The 15620-nt window shown below is 44.1% G+C and overlaps 1 protein-coding gene and 1 pseudogene across 1 annotated transcript in view; both read left to right on the top strand.

The window, feature by feature from the left end:
- vps37d (VPS37D subunit of ESCRT-I) overlaps window positions 1–15620 on the top strand; it is a 56687-nt gene that overhangs the window by 4346 nt on the left and 36721 nt on the right. Inside the window, exon 2 of the mRNA XM_072243509.1 lies at window positions 6022–6193. Coding sequence (XP_072099610.1) covers window positions 6022–6193 — 172 coding nt within the window. The remainder of the gene's footprint in view (window positions 1–6021; window positions 6194–15620) is intronic.
- LOC140187938 (U4 spliceosomal RNA) lies at window positions 14474–14543 on the top strand (annotated as a pseudogene).

Consider the following 15620-nt stretch of genomic DNA (forward strand, 5'->3'; position numbering starts at 1 on the left):
CACCGTTGGTTTTGATTCAATTAAGCCACCTACTTTGATCTGATTTGCCCTTAGACAAAAACAGATTTAGGTAAATTTGCTCGGATCATAATGAATGAGGCATACCTTCAGTACATTCCTTAATTCGCCCATTTTTTTTAACAACTGAGCATTCTTTTCCCTTGCCACGTCCCTTTGCTTATTAAATGGTTCCAGGATTTATGCCTCCATAGGTGTTCTTAGAAGCCCAGTTCAAGTGTGAAGATTTAATGTTTCAAACAATGATCTTTCATCAGAACCCGGAACTTTTAGAAGACAAATGCGTTTTTGGTTGGGTGTGGGTGGGTGTGAAAAGTACAAATAGAATGCCTGTGGTATAGTGGGGACTGAACGACAGACGGCTGGCTAATGGCAGCTGATCTCTCTGGAGGAGATGGGGATGGAATGTGTTGGATGAGTTTAGGGGAGCCCAAGTTCGGACCTGATGTTCAGTGTTTCCAGCGACTGCGGCTTTCATTTCTCACTTCTCACAGTACTCTCGTGCTCTCTCCCAGTGGCCCTTCACCCTGCCTGACTAGTTTGCTCAAAGTTTCGGTGCCAGCAACACCCTTGCACAATGTTTACCAGCCACGATCTACATGGGGTATTTAATCACCTCCAGAACCTTGAAGTGGAACAGAGAGTTTCTGCTGCGAGTTATTGTTTTTCTCTTGAATCATTGGCCAGTTAATTGTGATGCAGATCTGCCTATGCCATTCTTTGAACATCTTTTAGTCCTTTGTAAAATCTCCTTCCGATGCTCACCCTCGTCTTATCTCATAAACTCAGATTCCAACTCTGGAGATTATCCTAGTGGATTACCCTGCTCTGCCTTCGTAGTCTGAACACTTCCATTATTCCTCAGTGACTACCACTGACCACGATGGTCCCGTTGGAGCACTGTGCGTCTGATCCTCTCAGCCATCTTGAATTCAGTAAAATCAATGAGATATCTAAATATAACTGTTCTGAAATGCTTTTGGATGTTTTACATATTGGCTCTATAAAGAATTTTTCTTTCTCAGCAGACAGCTAACTTACGTTACATTTTTCTCTCCAATTAATAATAACTTCCATGCCAAGTGAGTTTGTTGTAACTGGTGTCCTACACTGGTTTAGGTATGTTGATCTGCTTTGTGAACCTAACCAGGCAGTAAACTCTCTCTTTATTGGGTGAGCAGAATCATAGAGCTAATTGGGTTGGCTCTATGGTACAATGGACTGTTGACACTCCATATCTGCGATCAATTGGTTTGAAAATGAGTTAACCCAAGCAAGAGTTTGCACATTGCAGTTTCCTTCACAGAGTTGAGCTCAACTGCCCCAGCCACAAAGATGCTGTGGTCAAAAGAGCAGATGAGAGGCTGGGTATCCTGTGGATGGGTAACTCACTTCCTAACACTCAAAGCTTTTCTGCTACCTACAGGGCACAAGCCAAAGGTGTGATGGAATGCTCGCCACTTGTCTTGAGCGCATCTCCAGCAGTCACCGAAGTGGCACAGTGGTGTTGCGGTTAACGTGACGCTAGTGACCTGGGTTCAGTTCCGCCGCTGTCTGTATGGAGTTTGCACGATCTGACCCGTAACCGCATGGGTTTCACCTAAGCACTCGCATTTCCTCTCACATTCCCAATTCGTTCAGGATAGTGGGTTAATTGCTCGCGTACATGTATTAGGACAGAGCGGGCTCGTTGGGCTGGAAGAGCTCCGTTACTGTGTTGTATCTCTAAGTAAAATAGAAGCTCTCAAGGAGTGAAAGATCATCCAGAACACTATGTTGGATTGAGAATCCTAAATATTAACTCCCTCTGCCACCAGCACGCAGTGGTTACCATCAATAAAATACACCGTAGTTACTCACCTGGGCTACACTGACATTCCCTTCCAAGCCCATGACGTCTAGCAGGACAAGTGCATGAGAACACACCCTCCTGCAGCTTCCCCACACACCACCTTGATTTGGAAATGTGGTGTCATAGGTGCTGAGTGTAAATCCTGTAATTCTCTATACATTGTACCAAGGAGTCATCTTCACCAGGACCATAGACCTCTCAAGGCAGTTAGAGATCATGTTAAATTATTGCTTTCCTCTCGGTCTCTTTTGTCTGTTACACTGCTGGTGTTTAGGGTAGCAATGAAGGTCCTCCATCTCTTGGCTTCAGATGTAGGACTCTTCATTGCTGTTTCCGTAACAGTTTTGTTTTACCACTCAGGGTTGTTAGCCCTGAGCTGAACCCCTGAACCTGGAGGACCAGTGGGTCACTCTTAGTCTGGCATCTATCCTTTGATCTGTTTGGCATGAGTGACCCTACCAAAAGCCAAAGCATAAAATCCTGACTCCAGCCAACACAGCTCTCTGGGTCATTGAGGCATGCAAGCCTCCAAACCACAACAAGGTAGTGGTCCTCTTTGAGGGTTGCTTTCCTGGGGCTCCCAAATCCCAAATAGAAATAAATCAACGTAATAATCCTCAGTCTGAAATGTCGACTGTTTATTCCCCTCCATGGACACTGCCTGATCTGCTGAGTTCCTCTAGCATTTTGTGTGTGTTTCCCTAGATTTCCAGCATCTGCAGGATCTCTTGCGTTGTTGAAACAATCCTGCTCTATATCATGTAAGGTATATAGCAGGGAGTAAAACTTTGAGGCCTTCCACTGTCCATCTACAGAGTGAACACTGAACTCTCCTTCTGTCAATGGGATAATGGGTGGCTGCAGGATACTCTCTCACGGGAGGCCGGGGAAAACGTAAGCGGCAGAGAAGGAGATTGCACCCTATGCCTTCAGAACAAATGGCCTCTCTTCCTCAGTGCTTACATTCACATGATGTCCATGCTTTAGTGATACAATATTGGCCTGTTTGTGAGTAATGAGCTGTGAGAAATTATGCATGCAGATCAACAGTTAAGAGATTGATTTTTCTGGCAGACGATAATATTAATAATTAACCAGTCAACTAATTTGTAGTGGATGGTAAAGGAAGCGGGCAATATTATAAATGATTTTAGGAAATGCAAAGGACGGTGACCCAAGTAAACTCACTCTGTTCGGTAACACTCACCAACTGACGCCCAAGGTGGTGCGGTCCTTTATTGATCCTATAATGAATTTATTAAATACGCCTGCAAGAAAATGAATCTCGGAGTTGTATATGGTGACATATATGTACTTTGATAATAAATTTACTTTGTACTATGAACAGTTGTCTGTCAGAAGCCTTGGTCCTGTCTCTACCAGAAATAGAAATGGCTGAGCTTCCCTGGTCTGTTTAGGCTCCCTGTCTCAATACAATTACCATCAAACCGCTTCATAGTTAGGGAATCCTTTTCATCTCAGCTCGCTTATTTTTAATCTTGCCACCTTTAGCTAACATTCCTTGCAATTTAAACCCTTCAGCACAATCAGCAATTAAGTAACATCAGTTTTATCAACAAAAGTTCCTGATGATGTCCCTGAGCTAGTTGCTGCTGAGTGGATCAGTAATCCAAGCAAAACACCGCAGATGCCGGAAACCTGAAATAAATGTTCCGCAGATCGAGCACTATCTATGGAGGGAGAAACAGTGATGATGTTTCACCAGAAATGGGAAAAGTTAGAAACAGAACAAGTTTGAAGCTGCTGACAGAAGGGAAGACCAAAAGGGAAGGTCTATGAGAGGATGATAGGCAGGAGATTAAAACTCATGGAATTCGGGTGCAATGGCTAGAGGATAGAACAGAGAATAAACTGGTGCCCTTTTTTGAGGATGAAAGTAGGTGGAAACAATCAAATTTCAAATTAGCAGAAGAGAAAATGAAAAAAAAGAATTGTATACAGATGTATGGCTGGAATGGCTGTGTACTTGTTGAATTCGGCGTTAAGTCTGGAAGGCTGTGATATGTTCAATCAGTGAGGAGCTGTGGCTCAAGTTTATGTTGAGCTGTTAAGGAATAGCACAGGTTAGGGGCAGAGGTCAGATTCCTCTTTCATTCTCTTCTTCAGACAGTTAACTTTACATGATATATCTTGCATCTTTCTTCTGTGGTTTCTAAAAATGATTATGCCAAACAGGTTGCTATAACTAACAGAATAGAAACAGAAAGTTCAGGGTGTGCCTCTTCATGATCTGGTGATGCATCAGTAAGGGAAATTCGTATTGATGAATAGCGGATAGATAGCGGACTCAAAGGTTATGGGAGAAGGCAGGAACTGGATACTGATTGTGGATGATCAGCCATGATGACAGTGAATGGCGGTGCTGGCTCGAAGGGCCGAATGGCCTACTCCTGCATCTATTGTCTACTGACATTGGCAAATAGGAATCTGGTACACATGCATCAAATTGTCTGTTTGAGATTGTACGGTGGACCATTTGGCTTATTGATTTTATGCAAGCTCGATGTTAATTAATTCCTTAAATCCTGTTCTCCTGCTCTTTCCCTATGTATTTAATTCATGCTGGTCTAATTCTCTTTTGAAAGGCATAAGCAACTCTTCAGCTACCATTACACACAGAAAATATCCAGATCAAACCACACTGGGTACAAAATACATATTTTTCTTTGCATGACACTTCAACATCCATCCTCAATCCACTCTATCGTCTACATCTCCGTTGAAATCTGTGCCCTCCATTAGGAGCACCTTTTGTCCATTGATTTTATCCAAACATGCCGTAGCCCTTTTGCCTATATCCCTTTGTTCTTGCATGCTTTGTGAGAAATGCTAATATAAGGCTTGCAACACTATTGCTCTTGGTTACACGGTGCATTTTTTTGTTGCTCCTGAAGGCACGGGAAATTGCAGAAAGTCAGTCACACCCTAAATGCGTACTTGTTCAAAACCTGAGTGAGAAAAGTATGCACGTTCTGTATACGTATCCTTGAGGAAAGGACAAAAAGTTAAATTGCTGAAGTTGTGACATACAGTAGACAGCTTTTTACCAGAAATGGATATGCTACAAGTGTAAGATATTGCAACATGAATGTTGGAAACAGCCAGCAGTGTTTCTTATTCTACATCTGTCTGTATCTCCCCTCTGTTCTGTGTCCTCAGTCATCTCTGAATAATTTTGAAGCATTATCAGTTTTATTTTTTAGTAAATCTTACATCATGTGATTACTGACTTAACACTGCTGCGGTCACAAAACACCTCAGCAGACATGTAAAATACTTAACTGATGATAGTGACTATTTATATCCTATAACAAGAGCCAGTAGTCACCAGTTTACAGTGCAGAAGCTGGTCCAGCTTCCTGCCTCACAAAGGTACACAGCCACATGCATGCACAGACCATCATCAGGTAGCACAGATAATGTTTCTGTCCTGATAACAACGGTGGGAAAAGATGTGTGTGTGTGTGTGTATGTATTACCTAAGGAATCAGAGTCCATTATGTGCTCCTTGCAACCAAAGGTCTATTAAAGATTCATTAGGTGGCCACTTCATTCCTGCCAAATCTTTCAGATCCAGATTTAGACCTAGATTTATTTGTCACATGTACATAGAAACATACAGTGAAAAGTGACATTATGTTCAGACCTAGGAATGTTGCTGGGGGCAGCCTGCAAGAGTTCCCACATATTCTGGCACCACCATAACATGTCCAAGTGATTTGGAGATTGGCATTTGAACAATGTACCAAAATGGAATTGTTGTTAAGCTGCAAAAGTCTCGCTGACGTGAAGGAACTTCAGTGTTCATTGTGGTTAGTCATTCTGAGCTGCTCTCCTCTCTCTCTTCAACGAGCTTTGCACTTAGCAAAAACACCCAGAGACGACAAGCCACACGCCATTCTAAAAAGTTTGAAGTCAGTAGAAGTGGATGGTTATAGTAGAGCGGTGTTATAAAGTAATCACCTTTGAGCAAACAGGCGGACATTTTTAAGTACAAAATGTATCTAAACCCATCACCTGAAGAGCCACCGCTGTGGATAACATGCTGCTGGAAAGGACACGGAGGAGCTACGTCCTCTGTGTGAGGTGGCCGCACATCTCTGGGGCTGATGCGTGTGTTTGCGATTTAGTTACAGGCACTCCAGCAGGAGCGGGAGATGATCCTAGCCAATAACCGGAGCATGGCAGAGAAGAATCTCGGCATGCAGCCTTTGCTGGACACCAACAAACTGCACTTGGCCACCAAGTACCAGGAGCTGCTGGAGGTAACTACAATATGTGCAGAGAAGCAGAGAAAAGTGGGTAAGTTCCTCTTCTTCTGTAATGGCTGGGCAAGACTTTGAATATTGACTTCTCAAACTTCCGTTAATGCCCCACCTCCCCCTCGTACACCATCCGTTATGTATTTGTATACACACATTCTTTTTCTCTCCCTCTCCTTTTTCTCCCTCTGTCCCTCTCACTATACCCCTTGCCCATCCTCTGGGTCCCCCCCGCCCCCCTTTCTTTCTCCCTGGGCCTCCTGTCCCATGATCCTCTCCTATCCCTTTTGCCAATCACCTGTCCAGCTCTTGGCTCCATCCCTCCCCCTCCTGTCTTCTCCTATCATTTTGGATCTCCCCCTCCCCCTCCCACTTTCAAATCTCTTACTAGCTCCTCTTTCAGTTAGTCCTGACGAAGAGTCTCGGCCCGAAACATCGACTGTACCTCTTCCTAGAGATGCTGCCTGGCCTGCTGCGTTCACCAGCAACTTTTGTGTGTGTTATTTGAATATGACTGGCTTCTTCCTGCTAAGTACTGAATCAAAGGTACAAGGAAAGGAAAATAGCAAAGCTGTGTCAGTCCATGACCTCCTGTTGTGCCAAGAAGAGGCCGCCCTCAGGGTGGAGGAACAACACCTTATATTCCATCTGGGTAGCCTCTAACCTGATGGCATGAATATCGATTTCTCCTGGTGAAAAAAATTCCCTCCCCCTCCCCCCACTTCTATTCCTCACTCTGGCCTCTTTCCTCTTCTCGCCTGCCTATCCCCTCCCCTGGGTTACCCCCCTTTCCCTTTCACCTATGGTCCACTCTCCTCTCCCATCAGATCTCTTCCTCTCCAGCCCTTTATCTTTCCCACCCACCTAGCTTCGCCTATCATCTTCTAGCTAGCCTCCTTCCCCTCCCCCCATCTTATTTTATTCTGGCGTCTTTCCCTTTCCTTTCCAGTTCTGAAACGTTGATTGTCTGTTCATTTCCATAGATGCTGCCTAACCTGCCGAGTTCCTCCAGCATTTTGTGTGTTTTGCAAACCAATTGAGTACTTGAAATGTTTTCCTTGCTTCTGATGATATTTGCTGGAGCACCAAATGTTAAAACAAGATGACCTGTAGCTTGTTCTACATATAGAGCATCTATGTGACCTTATTGCTGATAGTGAGCTGCCAAGAGCTAGTTTGAAAACCAAAGTTTCGTGGTTTAGGTCTGGCGGTGGTGTAGTAGTTAAGTTACCAGACTTGTAACCTGAGTCCTGAATTCAAATCCTGCTGTGGGCCTGTGGAATTTAAATTAATAAACTGCTTTGTGGAAAGAATAACTAGTCTTATCCAAAAAAAACTGCAGATACTTTAAACCTGAAACTGAAAGTGCTGGAAAAACCAAGTTAATTTTCAATAGCAGAGAAGGGGTGGGGGGGGTTGGGTAGAACAAGGGGAATATTTCTGAAAGGGTAAGAGCAGATGACTAACTGCGGAAGTTAAAATCAGATTAAGTTTCTTTGTTTTTGTTACTCGTGGTAAATCTGTGAGGAATGTCTGTTAGGCTAGACTGAGAGAAAAACTCAATCAAAATGATAAAAGGTAGAAGTGGCCAGTTTTGTGACAGAAAGTTAGAATGAGTTACCTAAAGTTGGAAAATTCGATAATGAATCTCGAAAGACAGAATTAGTCTTAACAACTAGCCTTAGTGATGAAGACTGTTAAAAATATATATATTATCACTAATCTGCTTCAAGACCCATTGCGATTTGCCTATCACCACAATAGGTCAATGGCAGATGCAATCTCAAGGGCTCTCCACGTGGCTTTAGACCAACTGGACAACACAAACACCTATGTCAGGATGCTGTTCATTGACTATAGCTCAGCATTTAATACCATCATTCCCCAATCCTGATTGAGAAGTTGCAGAGCCTGGGCCTCTGTACCTCCCTCTGCAATTGGATCCTCGACTTCCTAACTGGAAGACCACAATCTGGGTGGATTGGTGATAATAATCTCCTCGCTGACGATCAACACTGGTGCACCTCAGGGGTGTGTGCTTAGCCCACTGCTCTACTCTCTATATACCCATGACTGTGTGGCTAGGCATAGCTCAAATACTGTCTATAAATTTGCTGATGATACAACCATTATTGGTAGAATCTCAGGTGGTGACGAGAGGGTGTACAGGAGTGAGATATGACAACTAGTGGAGTGGTGTCATAGCAACAACCTGGCACTCAATGAAAAACCTGATTGTGGACTTCAGGAAGTGTAAGACGAACGAACAAATACCAATCCTCATAGAGGGATCAGAAGTGGAGAGAATGAGCTGTTTCGAGTTCCTGGGTGTCAAGATCTCTGAGGACCTAACCTGGTCCCAACATATTGATGTAGTCATAAAGACATCGGCTATATTAGGAGTTTGAAGAGATTTGGCATGTCAACAAATACACTCAAAACTTCTATAGATGTACCGTGGAGAGCATTCTGACAGGCTGCATCACTGTCTGGTATGGCGGGGGGTGGGGGGGGATGCTGCTGCATAGGACTGAAAGAAACTGCAGAAGTTTGTAAATCTAGTCAGCTCCATCTTGGGTACTAGCCTACAAAGTACCCAGGACATCTTCAGGGAGTGGTGCCTCAGAAAGGCAGGATACATTATTAAGGACCTCCAGCACCCAGGATATGCCCTTTTCTCACTGATACCATCAGGTAGGAGATACAGAAGCCTGAAGGCACACACTCAGCGATTCAGGAACAGCTTCTTCCCCTCTGCCATCCGATTCCTAAATGGACATTGAAGCTTTGGACAATACCTCATTTTTTAATATATAGAATTTCTCTTTTTGCATGATTTTTGATCTATTCAATATACGTGTACTGTATAAAGTATACTGAATAAGATTTACTTATTACTTTTTTTTTCTTCTATGTTATGTATTGCATTGAATTGCTGCTACTAAGTTAACAAATTTCACGTCATATGCTGGTGATAATAAACCTGATTCTGATTCTGACTCTGACTCTGAGCTAGGAACTTGCTAGCCTTATCTGATCTGACCTATGGGTGAATTCAAACCCAACTAATATTGCTGCCTGATGAAGTGGAGTAATCCAAGGTTAATCGGATACAGTATTAGCAGTAACTTGGAGCAGTGTGAATTGATTGTAGAAATATGCCAACTATATTTGATTAATATGATAGAGGCTTTGATGAGGTGATGCATATAGACTTCCATAAAGCATTATATGCCGAACCATAGACTTGCCATGGAGACCGCTGCCCGTGGGTGGAAGCATGGATAGAGAACTGGCAGAGTGATGGGAGGAGGCAGTGTAACCAATGGTCACCCCAGCTGGCACCATCAGGACCATTGCTCTTCTTAATAAATATTAATATTGGGCCCGGATGCATAAGAATTGGCTTTCCAAATCCGCAGATAATCGAGACTTAGAAGAAGGATCGCAGTAGGCCTCAAGTGGCCTACACGCGTTGTGAGCATTTATGCTTGTGTGTTGGTGTGTCTGCGTCACTCTGCAATTCGGGCACGCCGTGCATGCGCACACACCTGCCCGCACAAGGCTTCATGGTCATGGTAGTCTTTCTCAGGGTAAACAAGTTTAAAGCGAGCGTCTTTTTTCATAAAAGCGAAACGTGTCCTCCATAATTTTGGAGGTCTGTAAAGCTTTATGGAAAGCATTGCAGCCAGAGTTCCTTCCCTGCCCTTCAGTTGCCCAATGGGAAGCTATTGCAGCGTAGGAAGAAATGCAATGCTACCAAGCGAACCAATCACAGTTGTTGCGGTCTGGTTTGCCGCGACGCATAGTTACATTTTGGGAGAGGTGCGCGTCAGGCTACGGCGTAGGGATCCGCGTAGGCTCTACGTAGGGTTCGCGGCTACGCCGTACCTACGGTGTCCATTTGACGCAGAAGTATAAATCAGCCTTTATATTTCAACTGGAAGAAGAAGGAGAGGCATTAGAAACTCAAAGACACCATGCAGGAAAAGAGAGATCTGGAGATACTGTATGTATGTGAGTTTTCTTGGGGTCAAGGAGGTTGAGAAACCAATTCATATTTCTGTTTCTGAGCTTTATAAAGAGAGACATGGAATGCAAGAGCAAAGGAGTCATGATCAACCTTTCTAAGTTAATGTTTTGGCCAATATTGGAGCATTTTGTCCAGATCTAAATAGTTCAGGAAAAATATGAAAGCCTGGGAGGGGACGTGGCTGGAATGATTCCGGAAGTGAAGGATTCCAGTTGCAAAGGTAGACTGGAGAACCTGCAGAGGTTGAGAGGGAATCTGACAGGAGCATGTTGAAATGATGAAGGATCCAGTTGGAACAGGTAGAAAGTGGAGCAGAAGTGAAGTGTGGAAAACTTCTTTTTACATTGCGAGTGGATGGGTTCTGAAGTGCATTGTAGCGTGTGTAGTGGAAACAGATTGAATGATGGTGTTCTAAGGACAGTTGAATACAATACTTGAGAGGACAAAAATGGCAAGGCTGCAGCGATGGACTAGCTAGCTGGATTGTTCTTGCATAGAGTCAGAACTGACTTAATGATCAGATGGCCCTTCCAATATTAATATTGCTGAGATCCTGAGCTGATTGGTTGTCTGTCGCATTTGATGATGATGGACACTTGTGCGGGTGAGTTTTTAAAGTGGAAAAGACTTTCTACTGGGACAGTTCCACTCTCTTGGCCTCGGATATCTGGGTCCGTTGGTACGGTTAGTCGTCAGGGCTGGTGTCTTCCTTGGTTGCAGTGGATGACCGTGACTTCTTCCGTGCCTTGTCATACCCCTCACTCTCCACAAAACTTTGCAGAACCTCCTTCCTGGTCATTGGATCTTGTTGATCTCATCAGCTCAGTCTGCCTGAGCTGACAATGTATGTGAGGACAGACATAAACCTATTTCACTGGGGGGAGGGGAGCATGAGGCCCGCCTGCTACATTCACCTGGTTTAGCCCACCTGTCGAAGTGGTGTACATGGTCTGGCTGCTGCCGCATGCAGACAGGTACTTGGAGCCGGAGGTGAGGGCTGAGTGGTGGGGATCAAGGTGAGTGAGTTGCTCCAGAATGGACGCTGCAGCAAGCCCTCTTCATCAGCCCTACCATCAAATGTTATCGTTCTCTCTGAGTAATTTAAATTCTATGTTTGTTTAATTGTTTTGTTGCCCACCTTAAGATTGTATTTCTGTTTTTCTGCTTTGTAACAACCATACTTTCTGTTCTCTTGGCCACTTCTGTCTTTGGACTTTCTTTAACGACTATATCTAGTATCTCTTGGAGCTTCTCTTTAGAAGTAACTATCAGCACTGTGTTGTCTGCGTATCATTGGTTGATCAAATTGTATCCACCAATTATCATGTCTGGAATGCTGTTAAGTTCTCTTAGAACCTTCTCGCTAGAAAGATTGAATCTTCTTCGGTTGTCGATCGAAATCCGACGATGACATCCACTCGTTTAACAGTGAGATCTTTGATGACTATACAGTCCTGTCCTGGACCCATAAGCTCTATTGCAGGTGGGACATGTATATGTGGTAATGGTGGCAACCATGGCTGCATTTCTCCTGGCTCTCTTCTGCTGTCTTCTGGTTGTTCTTTCCATCTCCAGAATACGAACCCCATCCCTACACAGCTGTCACCAAGTGGTACGGTCGGCAGCAACATCCTCCAGGTCCTCGGGTCCGATCTTGCACTTCCTTAAAGCATTCCTCATCTGATCCTTATAGCGTTTCTTCAGCCCTCCTGCTGAGCATCGACCACGATGTAGCTGGCTGTATAACACTCTGCGGGGTAGTCGACATGGGGGCATCCTTATCACGTGCCCCAGCCACTGCAGCTGACGCTGGGTGATCATGGCCTCAATACTCCTGCAGTTGGTCTTTACAAGTATTTCAGTGTGAGGCACCCACTCACGCCAGGTAATTCCCAGGATGGGCTGGAGGCAGCTCATATAGGTTAGGTGACAGAACACAACCCTGTGTGGCTCCCCTCTTAATCTGGACAAAGTCACTTGCTCATTTTCAACTCTCATTCCTGCTCTTTGTTCCCAAAACAAATTTCTGATGATTCTGATGTCTTTCACATCAATGTCCAAGCTCTTCATGCCTCACTTTATCAAAGGCTTTGGTGTAATGGATGAAACATAATTATAGGTCATTCTGGACCTCGATGGCATGCTCACAAATCATTTGAAGGAAGAAGATCACATTTCATATTCCCTAGCTTCAATGAAGCCCCACTGCTCTTGTGCGATCTCCGGTTTCATGTTGTTTCTTGCTCTCATCATGATGATTCATAGCGGGACTTTCACAATGTGACTCATGAAACTAGTTGTGCGGTGTAATTTGCATTCAATTGCTTTAGGTCTCTTAGCCAGTACAATAATTAACGACTTGTTCATTTCCTCAGGTATTTCCCCTTTATCATATTTTTCATTCAGTAAATCTGTCAACCATTTAATCCTGAAATCTTTCAGCACTTGAATCATTTCTATAGCAATGCCATCTGGTCCTAATGTCTTATTCATTTTCATGTTCCCCACTGCTACTTTAACTTATAATTTCATAGTCGGTGGGCCAACCATGTTCTTAATCAGAATCGGGTTTATTATCACTGGTATGTGTCGTGAAATTTTTTAACTTAGCAGCAGCAGTTCAATGCAACATATAATATAGAAAAAAATAAATAAGTAAATCAATTACAGTATGCATACATTGAATAGATTGAAAGTCGTGCAGAAAACAGAAATAATAAATATTAAAAAGTGAGGTAGTGTCCAAGGGTTCAATGTCCACTTAGGAATCCAAATACACCTAAGTCATTGGGTGTATTTAAGGCAGAGATAGATAGATTCTTGATTAGCCACGGCATCAAAGGGTATGGGGTGAAGGCAGGGGAGTGGGGATGATTGGAAGAATTGAATCAGGGCATGATTAAATGGTGGAAGGGGAAGAAGCTGTTCCTGAACCGCTGAGTGTGTGTCTTCAGGCTTCTGTATCTCCTACCTGATGGTAACAGTGAGAAAAGCACATGCCCTGGTTGCTGGAGGTCCTTAATAATGGACACTGCCTTTCTGAGACACTGCTCCTTGAAGATGTCCTGGGTACTTTGTAGGCTAGTACCCAAGATGGAGCTGACTAGATTTACAACCCTCTGCAGCTTCTTTCGGTCCTGTGCAGTAGTCCCCTCCCACCCATACCAGACAGTGATGCAGCCTGTCAGAATGCTCTCCATTGTACATCTATAGAAGTTTTTGAGTGTATTTGTTGACATACCAAATCTCTTCAAACTTTTAATGAAGTATAGTCGCTGTCTTGCCTTCTTTGTAACTGCATCGATATGTTGGGACCAGGTTAGATCCTTAGAGATCTTAACACCCAGGAGCTTGAAACTGCTCACTCCCTCCACTTCTGATCCCTCTATGAAGATTGGTATGTGTTCCTTCGTCTTACCCTTCCCAAAGTCCACAATCAGCTCTTTCGTCTTACTAACATCTCTCCTCTCATATCTTCAAACAAGTTGGCAATGTATTCAGACCATCTAGCCAGTGTACCTGCTTTTTCCATGCGTATCAATCCCTCTTTTGCCTTCAAACACCGACAAGAAGTACAAGAATTAGCACCTGTGAGCATCCTTACCTTCTCATACATATTGTGAGAATTGTTCCGTTTCTCAATCTCTTTACATTCTCCATTGTTCTTTCGCTTCCCTACATTTTCACTTGATTTCTTAGTCCAAAGTTTTATACTTGATGCTGTTCTTTGGGGTGATTTTCTCTTTTTCTTTCATTAGATCCAGAACTTCATCTTGTCATCCATTTTTTTTTCTTCTCTTTTCTCTTTCTTGGTATCACTTCATTGGACATGTCCACCACTGCGATTTTAAACTTTAGCCAGCTTGGTGTGTTCTCCACTGTCAGAGCTTCAAGGCAGACACCCAAGAGTTCAGAATTGAGGGGGCGCCCGTATGTCATGACATTAGAAATAGCTGTATTCAGCCTTTTGAACCTGCTCCGCTATCTTATGAGGACATGTCTGCTCTCCTACTTTAAATATATCCTCCTGCATTATTTCCCTGTCCTGGTTCCCTTAGTACCCGAAGATCTACGGACCTGCCTTTAGTATACTTAATCACTGAAAATGCACAGCCCTCCGTGCATGAATCTCAATGGTTTACAATCCTCTTAAGGGATGTCATTTCTTCATCAGATGGCTGATTGTTCTGAGACCATAAATCCTGGTTCCCCCGGCTGAGGAAAACACTCTCCCAGAAGTTAAGTGCCTTGCCCCTTAACAACTTGTATTTTAATTAGATAGCTTTTAGCTTTGCACAGTGGCAGTATCGTAGCCGATGAGGTTTACCCGAGGCACGATTATTGCTTATTGAAATTAGATTGCTTCTCATTTCATTCTCAATCAAGTCTGCTCATTCTATCCTCAAAAAGACAACAGGAACAAAGGGATCCCACCACAAAGCATATCATTACCTTCCTCCACCCCCCCCCACCCCCCACACGTTTCTTGTTTGTTCGTCCCTCCTCACACTTACCCCTGCTATCGACCAATAAGCTGCACCTGCCCATTCACCTCCTCCCTCACCTCCATCTAGTCCTTCCAGACCAGGCAACACTTCACCTGCAAATCTGCTGGTGTCGTCTGTTGTGTCCAGTGGTCCCGATGCAGCCTCCTCTACGTCGCTGAGACCTGTCGTAAGCTGGGGGACTGCTTCATCGAGCACCTCTGCTCCATCCACCATGGGCGAAACTTTCCGGTGACCAAACATTTTAATTCCGAGTCCCATTCCCGTTCCGACATGTTGGTCCATGGCCTCCTCTTGTGTCCAGACGAGGTCACCCTCAGGGTGGAGGAGCAACACCTTATATTCCACTTGGGTAGCCTCCAACCTGTTGGCATGAATATCGATTTCTCCTTCCAGTTATAAAAAAAAATTGCCCCTTCCCTCCCCTCTTCCTCTTTTCGCCACTCTAGCCTTTGACCTCTTCTCACCTTCATTTTGCTTCACCCTGGGTCCCCTCCTCCTTCCCTTTCCGCTATGGTCCACTCCTCTCCTATCAGATTCTTTCTTCTCCAGCCCTTGACCTTTCCCACCCACCTGGCTTCACCTATCACCTTCCAGCCAGCCTCCTTCCCCTCCCCCACCTTTTTATTCTGACGTCTTCCCCCTTCCTTCTCAGTCCTGAAGAAGTGTCTCGGCCCAAAACATCACTTCCATAGATGCTGCCTGGCATGTTCAGTTCCTCCGGCGTTTTGTGTGTCAAAACAGGAACACTAGCTGCACATGACTGCTCTATTGCTCAGTAAAACTATAGTTGATCTTTTACCTCAGTGTCATTTTCCTGCACTGACATCACATCCCCAGAGGCCCTGTATATTTAAAATCCCATTGATGTCCGTCTGCCTCTACAGCACTCTCTGGTAGAGAGCTTCAAATGTTCAATACCCACTGAC

The sequence above is a fragment of the Mobula birostris genome, chromosome 25, assembly GCF_030028105.1.
Source record: "Mobula birostris isolate sMobBir1 chromosome 25, sMobBir1.hap1, whole genome shotgun sequence".
In the NCBI taxonomy this organism is placed as follows: domain Eukaryota; kingdom Metazoa; phylum Chordata; class Chondrichthyes; order Myliobatiformes; family Myliobatidae; genus Mobula; species Mobula birostris.